Source organism: Protopterus annectens, chromosome 5.part0 (assembly GCF_019279795.1).
Source record: "Protopterus annectens isolate FY-2018-M chromosome 5.part0, PAN1.0, whole genome shotgun sequence".
In the NCBI taxonomy this organism is placed as follows: Eukaryota; Metazoa; Chordata; order Ceratodontiformes; family Protopteridae; genus Protopterus; species Protopterus annectens.
The window spans coordinates 219,317,473-219,336,198 of NC_056735.1; the positions used below are offsets into that span (position 1 = coordinate 219,317,473).

Consider the following 18,726-nt stretch of genomic DNA (forward strand, 5'->3'; position numbering starts at 1 on the left):
ACCTGCATATTGCAGGCATCTATCCAGGTTGGAAAGGGAGGCTGTTTAGTGTGTGTGCATGCATGGCCGGCCTTAGGCATAGGCCAACTAGGCAGCCGCTAGGGCGCCGCTCTAGTAGGGGTGTTTTTCCAGTATTTATTTGGTGTAGGTTAACTAGGATGGAGAGGCACCAGATGGTGTGGTTGGGGGTGCCGTGGAGATCTTTTGCCTAGGGCACCAGTTGACCTAAGGCCGCTCCTGTGTGCATGTAATTCTTTAGGTTTTCAAAAATCTAATAGTTTTAATTAGAATAAATTAATGCATCTTAGTGTTTGCATTTATTTTAGGTACTTGTGCTCCAGTGTAAATGGATTTTTTAACTTGGTATGCAAGACTTTTGCGTAGTTGATGGTCACCCTTAAGACACATGAAACGGCAGGATACTGTAAGGGATTCAGACTAACAGGTGTTTTGTTAACCAAGGTTGTCTGCCATACTGTGCTATCTTGAAAGTAAAGACCAACTCTATTAATTTGATGTCACACCAGGGGTAGGAGTAAACCTATGCGACATTTCTGATGTCCGTATAGCATCAGTAAAATCTGTATTGTACCAAGAAGTTGCAATGATGCTCTGAAGTTGCAATGATGCTCTGAAATATTACTGAATCTCATTAACTGTTCCCTGTGTAAGCTATACAGCAGTTATGGTGCCTGTTCATTCGAAGTCCCACAAGTTTGCATATCTTTAAAGTAACAACTGTACGTCAGTCATTCATACTGTCTGCTTGAAAAGTATAGCTTTGTTCTGGGTGTGGTATTGTGGTAAGCCATGATAGTGACATGCTATAGAAGTACTGTGAATGTAGAGCTAGTTGGTATTCACAAGGTACAACCACTGGAAGACTGAAATTCTGTTGCTTAGAAACTCAAGAGCTCATTTTGGCAACAGATCGTGACCTACCTGTGACAAGTCTGAACAACTCTGAAGCAGAGTAAAGTAATTCTCAATCTCTTGGGTATATTCATTCTTTTTGGTCTGTCTTGGAAGTTTTCAATCTAGTGATAATCATTGCCCACGAATTTGCAGCAGTTATTCCAGCTGTCATGAGTCTTAATGTTAGTCGCACCTAAATTAGAATAAGTAGCTGTAACACGAGTAGTTTCCATTGTATCCAGATGCTGGGACTTGCAGACCATTTAAAAGGGAAGATGACAAATGGCTCCTAAGACATGACCTTTTGAGATGTCTACACATTTTAACTATACGTGGTGACATTCAAAGTAAAATATGCATAGCTTTTCTGCACACCAGACATCTGGTCAGGGAATGGGTAGCACATCTAAGACCTCCCAAAGGTGGAGATGATTTGAATCCTTGGGATCCACAGTAGCCCAAGTGATACCAGGATAAGTCTGGGGAGTAGGAGACCAGCTGGAAAGACCAAGCATAAATGTGGGGCACTGGAGGTTAGGCTAGTGTCAAATTTCCAAAGGGGGACCAAAAGAAAATCTTGCAAAGGTGTGCAGTTGCAGTGACATCATGCAACTGAACAGAGAAAGAGTCCAAGGATTTCCTCTCTAAGTTCATAGGTAAGAAGTAGGCTGTCTTCCCATTGTGGGCCATTTTAAACCGAGCAAATTTCCTTTTTGTGCTCTAAATCTAAACCATTTGGTTATTCCATCCCATGGTTGATAATTTTGATTGTAATTACCCTTGGATAACTGGGATCATACCTTTGACTAATTGTAAGGGTGATCCATACATGGGATAAAGCATTTAGGAGCTGCCTGTGTTCATTAGTTTTACCCAAGGACTGCCCCCTGCAATACTTTCCCATCCACGGATTTAAGTTGTGCTTGAAAATGGGTAGGGATGAACTTTGTTTTATGTGAATGGGGAGTCTGTTCTACAGCAGCAGTACCCTTTGCAAAACATGCCTCTTCCAGAAAATTGTTCAGATGTTATGAAAAGCTTTAGACCCCTAATCCTAGACAAGAGTATTTATGATATTTGACTTGCTGATGTGTAGTAAATTCTTCAGTAATGAGTCTGAAGATGCTGTGTATGTGAGATGCAGGTCACCTCTTGGTCTGTAGGATGGTGTGCGTAGTGACAGGCTTTGAGTTGGTCCATGTAGGACGTGTTGCTTAGGCCTTATATCTTTTGGGTAAGGTATTGTTGGAGGATTCCAGATGCATGTCTGGACAGATGCATGCCAAAATGAACATTTATATTCAATGATCAGCTTAATGAGGGCTGAGTAAAGGGGGACAATGACTAGCCTAAAATCTAGACGCAATGACACAATCCCTTGTTTAGAAGCAGTACAATATAGAAGGACTCTTGTGACCAATATGTGTCTATTGTAATAGTTGGGTCACTGTGTCCATACAACTGTCTTGGTCCCGAACAACTGGGTTAACTATTAAGGGGTATCGCCAGGGTGGTAGTTCTAACACTTCTCTCTGACATACTACCCATGCAGAAGCATTGAAGACCCAAGGCTTCATTTGTTAAATTATGGTTCTTTTCATTATTATTTTTGTCATACAGTGAATAAACCCAGTTGGCTATTTTGAGGTATCCACTGCCTTGAACATACTAGAAGATAAAGGCAGGTATTCCCAACCTGAAGTGCTTAAATGTGGCCTTGTTTGTCTCTAGTAATGAATGTCTTACTTTTCAATGTATGAACTTCTGAAATGTTAAATTGATCACTTGTGTTATCCTTAAAGTAGTTTAACAGGAGTTTTGGTAGACACATCCGTGATATAAAGCTTATTAAAAAGATTTGATGTAAAAAATGCAATTAGAAAAAGGTAAATGTTTCAAGGGTATCAAACATTGGCAGCAAGACACTGGTATTTTTGTGTGTGTAGACTGAACAGGAGCCAGTGGGGGGCTAGAAGAAAGAATGGTAGTATACATGAGGGAAGAGATTAATTTCTGGGTTTGAAGGACATGAGAGATGTACATGGGTGGGCAAATGGTATATAAGCCACTCGTGTCCACTACGTGAAGATGAAGAGTTTGCTAAATAACAGGATCAGGAGTCTGGCACAAACAATAGTAGCAGTAAAAGGGAATTTTAATCTGCCACTGTGTTGTAAGATGCCACCCTCGCCTCTTAAAGAATCCACATATGTAGAGGTCTGCGTGAGAGAAGGGACCTTGCATATGTAGAGGTCTGCGTGAGAGAAGGGACCTTGCATATGTAGAGGTCTGCGTGAGAGAAGGGACCTTGCATATGTAGAGGTCTGCGTGAGAGAAGGGACCTTGCATATGTAGAGGTCTGCGTGAGAGAAGGGACCTTGCATATGTAGAGGTCTGCGTGAGAGAAGGGACCTTGCATATGTAGAGGTCTGCGTGAGAGAAGGGACCTTGCATATGTAGAGGTCTGCGTGAGAGAAGGGACCTTGCATATGTAGAGGTCTGCGTGAGAGAAGGGACCTTGCATATGTAGAGGTCTGCGTGAGAGAAGGGACCTTGGTGAGAGAAGGGACCTTGCATATGTAGAGGTCTGCGTGAGAGAAGGGACCTTGCATGTGGTCTGAGAGAAGGGACCTTGCATGTAGAGGTCTGCGTGAGAGAAGGGACCTTGCATGTGTAGAGGTCTGCGTGAGAAGGGACCTTGCATGTGTAGAGGTCTGCGTGAGAGAAGGGACCTTGCATGTGTAGAGGTCTGCGTGAGAGAAGGGACCTTGCATGTGTAGAGGTCTGCGTGAGAGAAGGGACCTTGCATGTGTAGAGGTCTGCGTGAGAGAAGGGACCTTGCATATGTAGAGGTCTGCGTGAGAGAAATGTGTTTTTTCAATGGTCCTTTATCTCACTAATCCTAAAGCACTGCCCCTGTCAGTTGCTTTGACCAGTTTGTTCCCTGGGGCAAGAGCCATACTACTCTCGGTTCATTAATTTGCATTGAATGAAAGCTGAGCAAGCCAGGGTGCTGGGATCAGGTTTTGAGTCCTGGTATCCCTTACTCATGCCTATTGCGTCCAAGGAGTTGAACTACAAGAGGAAGTGAGCATGTAATCAAATATCCATGCACCCCCCCCCCCCCCCCCCATAAACTATCTTTATAATCTGTTTCTACTGGGGATTCAACCACTTGAGTTATGCCCAAGGACATGCTGTTTTTATATCCCCCCCCCCCACAAGCAAGGCAATGTGGTGTATCCTCATTCCTCTCCTCCACTGCACCAGCATGTGTCCAGGCAACCAAACAAACTGCAATTATATGAGTTGTAGTTGGAACTTTTATTCTTGTACCAATGGAGTTTGGGAAATATCCTAACTGAGGTGGGGGTTGTAGTGATGAAGCTAAAGAACCTTTAGCAGATAGTGTTGTATGTTATGGTTCAGTGTAAGAAAAAGCAGGCGATTCCAGAATAGGTACTGGACTGAGTCAGCAGATTTTTTGGAAAGTTGAATGACATTACGGCCGACCTACGTGGATGATCTCTCTCTCTGCTTAAAAAGTGGATGAGACCTTAGTTAATTTTTTTTTTTTTTTTTTCAGCCATGTGAAAACCTGTATACAGACAAGAACATTCTATTTGCATCAAATGTGCAAGACAGAAACTAGTGATGTGATGGTCCGAATGGAGAGAGAATAAAAATCAAGCGGAGGAGAGTAGTTTTACTGGAACTGAATTCATTCTCAAATTTTTCGCGAGATGGACCCTGCCACTGATATAGATTACTGTATTTTATATAGTGTATGTTATGGACAGAAGTAGGTTAAAAAGACAAATGGCTGTGTGCACAAGCCCCAGGATAAAATAGTGCCAAATCCTGGTAGGCACAGTGGTGCCAGGACTGGAAGAAAAAATTGGCACTGTAGAATCTTCAAGACACTGAAACATTCCTACAGTGGGGTTAGGTCAGGCTGAGGGGGGGGGGGGTGGCCCCTCTGTTGTAGAAAAGTAATGGTCCACAAAAACTGACAGGCCAAAAAAGAGACCTCAAGATGATAAGAGTGGATTATTGAAGATAAGAATGAAAATTCTGTCTTGTTGCTTGTATGCAAGTAACCCAGAGTTTCCAGACAGAAGGATAGAGAAATTAGAGGAAAGAATACTTGCTCAAGAAAAACTGCCCAGTACTTCAAATGCATGTTCATTAATACAACAAAGTCATGAAAAACCTTCTGTAGACCAAGAAACCTTGGGCTGTTTGGAAAGGAAGTGAATGAGGAGGTGAGAAAATGCAATGAACAAAATCTTGTAAGTTATATATATATAAAAAAAAAAAAAAGAAAAACTGGATATGGGAAGAAAGAGATCTGATGTGGTGCAATATATGTGCAAAGAAGGAAGCTAAATTAATACAAAAAAAAAAACGCTCCAAAGATATTCAGAGAAATTGAGGCAGTGGCACCCAGATATGGAAAATCTCACAATACAAAAAATAAGATTGCAAACTGGGGAATGTAAAACAGATATTACAAAATAGAAACTGAAATTGTGGCATACCTGCAAAGTGAACGATTTAGTATAGTGATTTAGTGTAGAAAGTCTTAACACAGGTTATACCACACCATGATGGAACAATGAGTCTAAGTTAATAGAAACAGGATGAGCGGGAGACGTGAAGACATGGGGAACGAAAAAGGGATTTAATATGGTGCAGGAAGACAAAGGGGGGGGTAAAAAAAAGAGGATTAATAATGGTGAAGTTTAAAAAAAAAAAATTGAAGTTGTGGATTATCTGAACAGTGAGGGATTTGGTGCAAAACAACTAACTTTGATAACATCACAGCATGATGGAATGAGTTCCCAAATTAAGGAGAAACCAGTGAAGAGGGAAGCATTGATCAGTTACCAAAAGAGAAGGTACTTTAGAACCTTCCGTAGGAAACCGGTACACAAGTTCACTTGGAGTTTCACAACAAGGAAAGGAACGGGACTGTGGCAGCTCTGACATGGTCAATTGTTTGGAGTGATAGGCCAATGAGTTCCTATATGAAAGAGTAATGGATGAAACTGAAAAGACTGACAGATATTCTGGAACTTTCTGTAAAATGCCCACAGGAAATGGACCAAAGCATGTGGCCTTCATGTAGAACATGATCTAAGGGAAGAGTTGCTTGATTTTAATGCAGATGGATAGACTTTTTTAAGATCCGTGAAAGATTACAGAAAGTGGAGAAGACCCAAAATGTCAAACGAATGAACACCGTAGTAGACTAGTAGAAATTCAGGCAATGTAACAGAAGTAAATAGGATATATTGCTGTATAGTTTAATTACTTGGATATGCAGATAAATATAAAGTGGAAGCACAACATCAAATTTATTGATGACCCCAAAAAGTTTTATAGAGAATTGGGAAAGCATGCAAATGCCACCAAAAAGAAAAGTCTATGAAGATCTGTGGAACATAACAAAGATGCTGAATGGATAGAAGTAAAAGAATAAAGTTCAAATGTACAGGATATGAAATAAGAGAAGTAATGGCAAGAGAAATTGAAACGAAATTTAAAAGCTCCAAACTGGAAAAGCCTAAGCACCGATATAATATCAAACTTATGGTTAAAAGTATTAACATCTTGCATAAAGATTTAGCCATGAGTAAGAACTATTTATTTATATATGCACCCCAATCAGACGCTAAATGGGTTAACAGGAAAAGTGATGCTCCTCAAGAGTGAACCTGCAGGTTATCTTAAAACAACCAATAACTTTCCTTCCGACTATGTTTTAAAGTATACATTAGAATTGATGCCAACAAAGTTTTAGAAGAAAACTCAATCATTTCAATAGAACAAGAGAGTAAAAGGTTATATAAAAGTGTCATTTGTTACGTAATGGAGAATTGTAAAAAAGCGAATAATCTAAGTATGGCATGGATAGAGTACAAAACATTTGACAGCTTCCCACATTCATGGATAAGAGTGCTTACAAATGTGTAAGATTCACTGTAGTGATCAATTTACATTACAGTGACCATGAAACAGTGGCAAACCACTTTGCGGCTAACCCATGATAAAGGACAGACTATTATCCCAAGGATAACAATTCAAAGGGGGATATTCTAGTGCGACTCTCACCGCTGCTCTTTTGTCTTGCCCTTAATTAAGCTGTGTACTTAACAGATTACTAGATTATGGTGACAGTTTGGCTCCCAAGTGTAAAAGATTTCTTGTCTTTTTTTCTGGATGATACAAAGCTGTATAGCTCATAAGATGAGGAACCAAAGGTACAAGCGGTAAAAACTTTCTTGGATCATATAAGAATGTAATTTGGTGTTTAAATGTGCAAAAGCATCCTTTAAAGCAGGAACACTGCAGCACCAAGACAATATCAGTCTGGGAAGGAATGTGATAAAGGAACTTACAGGAGGAAGTATATAAATATTTTGGAATTGAGCAGGAGGGGAGTATATAACTCTTTGGGAATTGTTTAGGGATCAATGGTAAAACGTAAATAAATGGCAAAACCCCCCCCAAAAAAACCACCTCAGTAAAGTATATTTTAGAAGACCTAAAATGAATACAGAAAACAGCCCTGACATCCATATTCCGAGTTATAAACCAGTTTGCTCTTCCTGTTCTAATTTACAGGTTTGGGGGTGACTGGCCCCAAAAAGTATTGGATCAGTTAGACAGAACAAAAAAATGATTCATTCTTATCAAATGATTTATAAAAATTAGTGTATACCACAATTGTATATTCCCTGTTCTGAAGGAGGAATGGGCCTCTGAAAATTATTTTGCATGTGTAGATCTGCAGTTCTAGATTGCATGCATATCTGCTCACCTCACAACATTTAAATGTAAAACTATGAGGAAAGTCTAAGATTACTTCCCTGCTTAGTTTAGCAGAAGCATTTTGTGTCGAGCAGTAGTGGAAAATCACACCAGATGTACACAAAAATCTGGCAGCAAACTAATGTGCCAAACAAAGAATATGAGGTGAAGGGTTAGATGAGCAGGCGAAAAAATGTACATAAATTTGAGCTTATTCCAGCAGTTTTCTTTGCTTGCAGCTATATTTATCAGTATGTAATGCAGGAATGATAAAGGAGTGGTGAATTTAAACAAAAAGTTGAAGTTATTATTGGCAGTCCAAGATATTGGACTATATACACATTAGTTTACAATCGCACATCTTGTGCTAGTGTGATACTCTAATGGCAGAAGACCTGTAGTTGAAAGGTGTAGTAATATGGCAAGACTGTTGCCTTGGGGATTGTGCAAACCTAATGTTTGGATCGCCCATTGCCAACAGTTCAAAAACAAATGTCAGAGAACCAGACCTCAAAGTGTATGAAATGAAGATGAAAGTAGCGGTAATCCTTGAAATTGCGATACCCAGTGACTACAGTGTCTTGTTTTTAGATGGTCATAAAATAATTGGATTTGCAGGTAGAAACAAGGATAACATGGAAGGATACCCAGCCAGTTCCAATAGTAGTATGAGCAATGGGTCTGATAAAAAAGAATTTATGGTTTTATTTAGCTATGTTAATGATGCATGTAACTATGAACTGTAGGATGAGTCAGCACATTGTGGGCGCTGTGAAAAGCAATTTTGGTTGATAATTTCATGAATTTTATCATACTTTGGTATGGGGTCCATTCCCATCATGGTATTAGAAACCCCAAAAACTTGGAGAAATTAAAAATAAGTGATCTGTAAGGAAGCAACAAATTACAGGGGATAGATAGTAGCTAACTTGGATGATCATTGAAGTGTTGGTTACTCTGGTCTGAGCAGGGGGCGTACAAAAATGGGGGAAGAAAGGTATATGAAGAAGCAATGACTACTGTATCTAGGTTGGTGCAGAAGTTGAGAGTTGAAATGTGTGCAAAATTTGGTGGTACTGAATATCAAAAGAAGTTTTCAGATTACATGAGACATTTATTTTTGTATGTGAGGAGGTCTGGGATCACGTAAGCAAAGCTACTCTTCAGAATTTTTATTTTTTTTTTTCTTAAAGATGAAACATTATTGTTTCTAGTTGAATTTTCCTTTAGGGAATAAGTTGCTGAAATAGACCAACTAGAAGGTAGGCAAAATGAATGGGCAGGTATTAATTATAATGCATTGGGACAAGGTGAGTAGCCACTTAGGAGTACTAATACCGGGTCTATATTAAAACATCAAAGTTTCAAAACTTCGAATGTTCTAACATCGACCTTTATTCAGCGAAAGCTGAAAATATCGAAGCAACAGAAAACTGAATGTTTTCCTAGGGAAAGAATTGGGTTGTCAGTTTCTGTTGCTTCAGTATTTTCAGAGCTGTGGTAGAAAATTGCGGGGTTCAGGTAAGTGTGCGATTTTGAGTGCGGGTTAGGTATGTGTGCGATTTGTGTGGACATGAGGGTTAGGGCAGGGTAGGCGAGTTAGGGTGAGTGTGTGCGATAGTGACTGACCTTAGGGTTTGGGTTAAGGTAAGTGAATAGTGGTGTGTGTGTGTGTGTGTGTGTGTGTGTGTGTGTGTGTGTGTGTGTGTGTGTGTGTGTGTGGTTGTGTTTGGTGTGTGTGTGTGTGTGTGTGTGTGTGTGTGTGTGTGTGTGTGTTTTGGAACAGCAAATTTTTTCCATAGGAAAAATTTGCTGTTCTGTATGTTCGATGTTTTGAGCTTTCGCTGAATAGGGGTCGATATTGGAACAGTCTAAGTTTTGAAACTTCGATGTTCTAATATAGACCCCCAATACCTTGGATGCTGATGTCGCTGAATTGTGCTGCCTGTCTTTGGATAGTATGGATTATATCCATAGGTTTTACTTTTGAAGACCTGAATGGGTACCATAGCTTGAATAATAATTCAAAAGTATCCACTGAATCCTAAACGAGTAAGCCTGGTGGTATAGTTGTAGAAAGTGATAGAAAATTCTTATTGCAGTAGAAAAATTTGTCAGAAGATTTCATTGGGTGATTGCAGTATGGATTCACCATATGGTATTAATTATAGGAGCTAGATTGCCAGTCAGCACACTCCAGGATCCACTGAAGGAACAGACACGTCTGTTGGTGCCTCAATGGGTGTGCCAACATACATTCCTTCAATGAAGGAATGAGTGTACAACTCTGTGCTTGCATGGGCTCATTGAAAGAGCAAGCAAATTGGTTGGACTAGTTGCAGGTTCATGATGTAGTATCTGCAGATAGTGGTATGCTTTTTCCTAGACTTAGGTTTTTGACACTGGTCCACATTGGAAAAGATGATTGGAGAAAATCTGATGGCTGGAAATGGATCAAAGCAGAATGTCAACCAAAAATCCTTCATGGGGGAGGGAATGGAGTAGTGGTTAGCAGGTGAAGTCAGGGGAGAGAGAAATGGACAAAGGTGTAAGCAATAATATATTCTGAGACCATTGCAGTTTTAAAAACACGTGGCAAGTATTAATGTACTTTTTTTTTTTTTTTTACTAGCAGATAGCAGACTAGGGAAGGATTTTGAGCAGATCAGGTTAATGTCTATGAACTGATGTGGAAATGATAGTTAAGTTGTAAGATTGTTACAGGAGTGGTGGTTGGTGCACTTGGCACTTCACTTGGGAATGACTCTGTAATGGATAGTAGTTCTTGGGGACACTAGCAGTCACATGATTTCAGCTACATGTTTGTGTGCATCTGTCTATACAGTGTGAATTGATACGCAAGTATGCATATATGGATTTGCTTTTAATCTTGATCAGTGCCACATAATTTTTCCTCCTTGTGAATTGGCCATTAGAAAATTGTTGTGGCCTGATTAGCCTCTGAGCTTTAGGGCATCTCCAGAACAACACCGTTTCTCTGTCCAGGATACTTACCTCACATTTAAATATGAGGAGGAACAACCTATGCCATCTGCATTCCTTCTGGCAGAAATATGCAGATTGCATCCATTTTACATTTCTCGCATCTTGTCTGGACACAAACATTAGGGCTGGTGCTTTTGGTAGCCCCTAGTGATAGCAAGCTGCTCACAAGTTCTAGCTCCTCCCTAACCATAACCGACTGCTGCTGTTGTCCAACAGATGTTATTGACCGTATTCTGTCAATGACTTCTATCTCATCCCCCCCCCCTTTCTTTTTCTCACCTCTTTCTCCTTTCCTTGTTTTTTCTGATACTTTATAGTGGTAGAACTGTGGTGGGATGGTAGAAAGGTGGTGTGATTTGCAGCTAGATATGGGAAAAACAAGTTTTGTAAATGTTAGGAGTATAAAATACGTCCATATTATCCAAGCAGGTTGTTTGATCCAAATAAAAACGTCACATCTTGGTAGTGACTGCAACATTTGCAAGAGTTTTAGTTCCCATACTCTAGTGGAATGCAAAATAAAGTGCTTTGTCACACCTGGGCAGGCACTGACAAGCGATTCCAAGACCCTGCCATGAGAAGAGAAAGGAGAAAATGAAGGCTGACCATTTTGTCAGGATTGGATAAACATGCCTCCTAAGGCAACTAGAGCATCTACCCCAGCTGTCAGCTGAGATGCCTAGTCTGTCCACTTGGGCCAAGCTGACTTGTCACTTAAAGGATTCACCTGGCACAATAGAGGACTCAACTGTGTACAGGTAACTTCTTGTCTGAGGAGGTCTCTCTAAATTTATTATTTGTGACACCACATTAGCTTCAGTTTGATCCTGCAAATCTCTTGGAGCCCTACACAAGTTAACTAAAGTACATATTGTCTGCCTTTTACAGTCCCAGCTTTGGTAAGGTGTCCATCTGCCCTGACAGTTGTCATAGGCTAAGAAGTTAACTTGACTTCCCATCTTAACATTCTTTCTTTCTTCGGGCCTGATGTCTGCAGCAGTAGCATTAGAGTTGATTCAGGCTGTCATGAGAGGAACCGTAATGTGGATAGACCACTCTGCTTCCATAGACTGTTAGTGTGGCTAACATAGATGCTATGCCGAACTGTTTTATCACGAAGTCCCCTGCAGTCAGCACCAGGCCTTCTACACTGATAAGGCCAGCACTGATGTTTTTGTGCTGTTTGTTTTAATTAAGAAACATTTAGTTATGTAAATAAAAGCAAACTATATTGACATAATTTTAGTTGCAAATATTGTACATCCGTCATCTATCTAGTAATTGTCCATTATGTAGTTCGTTCACATCCTGCCTTTTTTTAAACCTCATTACTCCTCTGCATGTATTCCCACAATTCCCATTTTTTCTATGTAATTTGCTCCGATCCTTTTCTAAACAGTTCCATTTGTTTTTTCTGTTTTATATTCACTGCTTGTAGTATAGTTGGTTTAAACTTTGATTTCCATTTTCTAGTAATTTTCTTTTTTGGCTGCCACCATGATTAGACTTGGCATGGCCTTATAGAAATAGAATTTTCAAGACATAGTATCATGGCTGAAAAACATTTCCTTAGTGACACCAATTTGGTCACCCAGTATCTGACAGTCTGCAAGGAATTTTTTTAAGGTCTGCCAATTCATTATACTCAAGGAAAATGTCTACCTTAGGAAAAATTCTTTGCAGTCTACTTGGGGCATAAAATATTTATGTAAAGACTTCCAAGCAAAGATCCAAAATCTTTCTTGACTTTGTATATTTGGGAGACATACATATATTTGGGAGACATACATATACCCTCACATTGACAGTTTTGTGAATTGCTTACCCAATCATTTCTAACTTCCTCTGATTTGATTTATAGTGCAATCAGTGCAATATTTTATATGCTGTACAAGTTATTCATTTACAGCAGCTTTAGTTTTGGATTCTACTAAAAAACTCTACCTGTGTTGGTCGTTCACTTAGGATCCCCCTATTACTTTCTCTTTGCCTCTACTCCGATATCCATCCTTGGTAGAGATGGTAGGTTTTGGTGCCATTCTTGAGGCAGGGAATATTCCTTTGATTCCTTGGTACAAAGATCCCCATTTTGTCTCTGGTCTGTCCAAGCCAAGGCTTCCTGTTTGTGTAGGTTTTGTTGTCAGCACAAGCTTCGATTATTGTTGAGTCCAATAGTTCTGACTAAAGGCACTTCAATGGATTCCACTGCAAAGAAGGGAGCTACACCTACCTACTTCTTGCCTATCGTATTAGTGATACAGGCTATGCACTGAGGTATTTTAGAAGGTGGACACGAGCCGGGCATTACCTAGGCTCTGTCAGGACCAGAGGATTACTAGGCCCATTCTAGTAAGATTTAGTTTTAACTCTTCTAAGGAAGCTGTGAGGACTTAATTGTCCTAAGGAATAAGTGAGGAGGAAGCAGGTGAGTTCCTCTCAGTCTCACTCTTGAATACAGATCTGAATGAAGGAGAGCTTCCCCAAATCCCCACCAGAAGACCGTGAGGTAGAGAGGTTCATGGCAAGAAAGTTGAAAGGCTGCTGTTATCCCCCTGCCTGCCTTGTAGGCCATTATCCCCAGTGCATGCCTGAAGCATCCAAGGGGTTTGCATGCAGTGAGCAGTCGTAAGTATGTACTTGTCTGTTTGTCCTCCCCATGTTTACATTTCATTACACCCAGTGTCCTCCCCATGTTTACATTTCATTACACCCAGTCTCCATCAAATAGTTTACTGCAGCTTGTAAAAAGGCACAGACTCCAGCCCTCACTCTTTGAAAAGACCAAGCGTCATCCAGTTTTGATGTGAAAAGTATCCTATCCTTCAGCCAGAGATACATGTGCTGGTCCAGGCTTCTGGGAACTCTCCACACCTGAGTAGCCCAACTAGCAGACATAAATCCAGTGAAGAGCTGAAAGGCAAGTTCATATATTTTACTGTTAAAATGTATAGCTCACTGATAAGGTAGCGGTGAGTAAAATGTCCAAATAAAGTCAAAATCACACCGCTACTCCACAGCTGTATCAAATAAAAGTCGTTTATTAAAATATTAAACTGCTTATGAAAACGTTTTCAGTACTTGGTTTATCACCAGGTGAATCAATTCAAGAAAGAGAAAGAAACAATGTTGCTTCCAAAAAGAAAAAACACTGTTACTTTCAAAATCTTGTTGCAGTAAAAGACTTCAAATGCATTAGAATGCGTCTCGATATGAGTAATAAACATCCAAAAGAACTACAGAGTTCAGTTTTCAATTAAATGTGCTTTGTAGTTCACTACTGGTGTTCCAAAGTCACTCGTAGACGGAATACCATAAAAACGCTAGCTCTTCTTTGTTTCAACAAGCACACATGAAGAGGCTCAACAATGCAACAGTGTATCTAAGCCAAAATATAAAGTTCAATATACAGCAAGGTGAGCTTATAATTGGGGCTGATGTTTCAAACTCCCTCATGAATAAACACTGCACAAGAATGCTGACCACCTCTTGGTCGAGTTTGAAGCTGAAAACTCAGCAGTATAGAAGTTCTTAGAGCCAAAATGCTGAACAGCTGGTGCGATACTTCAATAAGTTGCCTTGAACACAAAGTGGTATGTTTGATCTTTGGGACATTGCTATATTTTGTTTGTGTTTAAGACAACTCTGTTTCTTTCTCTTTCTTGAACTGATTCACCTGGTGATAAACAAAGTACTGAAAATGTTTTCATAAGCAGTTTTAATATTTTAATAACTTTTATTTGATACAGCTGTGGAGTAGCGGTGTGATTTTTACTTTTAAGTTCCTATATTTTGGTACTTTTCCCTAGCACCATAACAAGCATCAGAGTGTAAACAGTAAAAGTTGATAAGCTAACGATAATATAGCAGTAAATGTGAAAAAAAAATAGTATATGTCTAGCTGAATGCTGGTAGCATAAAATCTTGAGTTAAACTGACCTTTGACAAGGGAAGCCAAGATGGCAAAGGTCACATGGTCTGAGAGGGTGTACAAGTAAGTGTCATATGGCAGTAATTATGATTTAAATGGTAAATCCAAAAATTGAGCATTTATGGATCCTTTGGGTTTTCCTCCAATAGGTGACAGCTGTGCACTAGGAGGCTAACATGCCCAGGGAAGAAAGTGTAGGGGGCTAGCTGATCAGCAGGGGGAAAAGAAGCAACTTCAGGTTTGGGGAACCCGTATTACAAGTAAACCCAGCAGTAAGACTGGTTAAAGACTGAAGGGTGACCACTGCAGACTCCACAGAATGGAGTTATTGAGCTGCAGTTTTCAGTAATTTCACTATCGAGTTGTACTCCCATTTGCTTGGAATCTGTCCAAGTTTGAGAACCTTGAATCTCCTTGGTGGCACTTTTGAGGGGTCAGAATTTCTGACACGCGCCCAAGTTTTTGTCAGCATTTGAATTTTTCAGAGAGACACTTTTTTGTGGTGATTTGGGGGTGGGCAACAAATTCCTGCCACCCCTACCCTTTTTCAGGTTCTGTTTGCGGGAAGGTAATCTGGAGATTCCAAAGCCTGTCGGATCACTTTGTAGTGATGTCTGAGTGTTTGATTCCCTGTTTGCAAATGCTGCATGAGGAGGTTGGGTGTTGTCCCACTCCTCTTTTTGCTACTTTTTGAAAACTTCGTCATCACTCTTTGCATTTGACACTTGGGAGCCTTATGGGGTGTTTCACATGTAACTGGTGTCAGGGATGCACTTCTATTCTGATTACAAATGGAAGTTTTCTGGTTTTATGTCCGAGGTCACATCTTTGCTGTGGTCTGTTTTACATTAACAGATTAAGCCTACCATCAGGGTAAGTAGTTGTGATGTGGGTGAAAACTGTGACTATTATTTAATGATGTATTTTTTGGTTGCAATAAAGTGTAGTCTTTTCTGATTGGTTGTTATGCCTACTAATGGGATTTCAGACATGCAATTTTTCACATAGCCTCATCAAATGCCTTTCCTGTGAAGAAAAAAGGCAATGTTCCTTTTGTAAGATGACTTTTTCCAGAAGGTTGGAACTGGAACAGAAGGCTGTTGCATAGTTTTGATCATTGGCAGTTTCATTTGCAGGCCAGCTGTTTTATCTCCTCTGCTTGGATGAATGCTGACCTTGTGACTGGCAATCTGCTTTGTAGACTTTCAGTAAATGCTACAATATCATCTGTGTGATGCTCTTAAAATGGCACCCCAGGGGTATCGCAGCCTACATTTTTAGAAATGTTTACAGCAGTGATTTGTGCATCCACTGCATGGTCATTAAGCTGAGCATGCTTGCTTTCATTTACTTTTAAGTGGTTTAGACTGATTTGTATCCTTTTCTCTGTAGCATATTCTGCTAGGCTTTGTCTTCTAAGTTTTTGTCAATTCCTTAGTTGCATTACCATGACAGTATTAGAATGTAATTTGCTTGGTTTTTAACCAGGTAAGTCCAGTAGACATGAGCCTAGCCAGTGGTAACCTGGGACACTCAGTGAGTTGCTCAGTCAAAGTAGCCAGATGGAGGCTGGGACAATCAAAACTCTGAAGCAGAGGATTCAGCTTTGTTAAGCAGCTCATAGCCTTAATAACCATTACCAAATGTGACATTTTTCTCTGGAGTGTTAACATCTGGGTATATTATGTAGGGATTCATAAAATCCTCCATGTTCACCATAGTCCCTTATCTTCAAGTGACTTCTAATGTGCATCCTTACAATCATCCCTTAGTTGGACAGAGCTGTACCCAAGTAGACTTGGGTCTACTGTACCCAAGTAGACTTGGGTCTACAATGAGAGTACGGGACGTATCTCTGTTAGGATTATGTTCTAGTAAACCTTCAGATGAGAAGGTTGTCTGGTTTAAGAGGGGCTGATGCCGAAAAGTAAAGATTGTGGCAGCAAGTACAACTCTTAAGGTGCAAACCATGGCTTCAACAGCAGAAACCGTTTTTCAATAGTGAGCAGCACTATTTAGAAGTTTCAGTGGGTTATGGGAACAATCTTGGTACTTTTTAACTCACTGAATAAGATGTTTAACCCTAGGGTTAATTGTTTCTTGTTTTTATACGTAGAATATATTTTGTAGAATATATTTTGCAGAATACATTTATCAGAATATTTTTTTTTGTTTTGTTTTTTTTTTTTTTTTGTTCTTTAGTACACCAAAGTAGGAGAAAATGTGACAAGCTACTGTCATGATACCTTACCTGGCTGGGTTCATGATGCGCTGAACAACAACTGGGCATGCTTCGTTGGGAAAAAGATGTCTTCAGTACCTTACAGCGTTACTGCTAGGACAGCACAATCTCGGGAACATATAGAAAGGTATTTAAAAAATAAATAAATAAATAAAAATATATATATAACATTAAATAAATGTATGTATGTCACTGAAGCCGGGATCATTTTTTAAGTGCAGACTACACAGCTCATACAGCTTTACCTTTTTGCTTCCTTACTCGTCTTTTGACACATTAGCCATGAATTGCCAAGTATGTTTTGAAATTATTTAAATTGAAATGTTCCAAGTCTGAGGTTTTAAGCAAGACTGAGTATTTGTTCTACTTTAACAAGGAATGGTTGGCTAGACATACTGTGTTCAAAAACTTTTATGTGGTGTCTAATAGAGTTGAATGAAGCCTTTATATCAGAAATATTTATATGAGACTGTTCACAAATGTTCATTGTATATCAAAATGGACGTTCAGAAAAATTTGCATCTTTTCATCATATGCTGGAAACAAGAGTTGCTTCGCAATGGTGAGGTTTTGTAACTCCTAATCTGCGATGCATAGGACATTTTATCAAAAAGCAAGAAATTGTACAGTGCATTTTTCACTCACCTCATTTACAAAAAGTTTGTGATTAATTGTTAAAGGCAGCATATGGTTTGCTGCTTTTATAATGCTGTAATGTAAGTCAGATGTACCTCCCTTTCAGTGAGCTCAAGGGCTTCAGATGGTGGTTGCATTGCTACAGTTGCATGTTTTTGCCTCCAGAAGGACTCGTTTGCTGCTCTATTAGATCATCTATCTGGTAATGAGGAGAACATTTCATGGCTTGGGAGTATGAAATGGTATTGTGGGGTGTGAAATTTACACACAATGCTGGTCGAAGTGAACATGATCCAACTGAAATGGTTGATCGTGGCAACTTCAAAAAGGGTGTCTGGGTGTGTCTATATATTCAAATTTTTTTTATCTGAATTTGCTGTGATTGACCCCTTGGGTTTTATCTTGTGTACTTTCAACTTTGATATTTAATGTAAATGCCATGAATCCCCATTTTGTGAGTATTTAAATGGTTAGCATTTTTTTGAATGAAGCTGTTGCACTCTTGGAACTAATGGATTGATTTGACGGGCAGCAATTTTTGTCTTTCATTCAGTCATTACATTATTTTGCTGGCTATGGTGCTCTAGTTAGCCCATTTTTTTATCTTCAGAAATGTTCCTTTTCTGATCTGTCATTTGTATGTTGTAGTACATGCTGTTGAGGTTAGATGTTTGCCATGATACAGTATATCTGTGAGCTGAGTGGTGACGTGTGAATGTGTGTGTGTGTGTGTGTGTGTGTGTGTGCACAATGAGTGCATCTTCTGTAAATGATGGAACAAAGCCTCATTTGTGATTGTTGGCAGGCTACAGGTATTGGGTGTAATTTTGGTCAGATTTTATATATATATATATATATATATATATATATATATATATATATATATATATATATATATATATAGATAGAGATGGATATATATATATATAGATATATAGATAGATGAGAGAGAGATTTGTAGCCAGGAGTTTGACATTCTAAAGTGTATTCAGAGTATTTCAGAGGAACTGTGAAGTGTGTAGCTGATTTCAGTGTTGACGCATGTTGATTTGTAGGAAATAAATAAATAAAAAAAAAAAAAATGAAAAATGGATGGGGGGGGTTACATGGTTCCTGGGGTGCCTCAGCTAAAACTATTGAGAAGGATGGTCCTGCTTGCTCCAGTGCAGTTGATTGACTTCAC

At 39.4% G+C, this 18,726-nt stretch overlaps 1 protein-coding gene across 1 annotated transcript in view; it reads left to right on the forward strand.

Annotated features, from left to right (window-relative positions):
* CTSC (cathepsin C) overlaps window positions 1-18,726 on the forward strand; it is a 279,811-nt gene that overhangs the window by 30,833 nt on the left and 230,252 nt on the right. Inside the window, exon 3 of the mRNA XM_044072207.1 lies at window positions 16,868-17,034. Coding sequence (XP_043928142.1) covers window positions 16,868-17,034 — 167 coding nt within the window. The remainder of the gene's footprint in view (window positions 1-16,867; window positions 17,035-18,726) is intronic.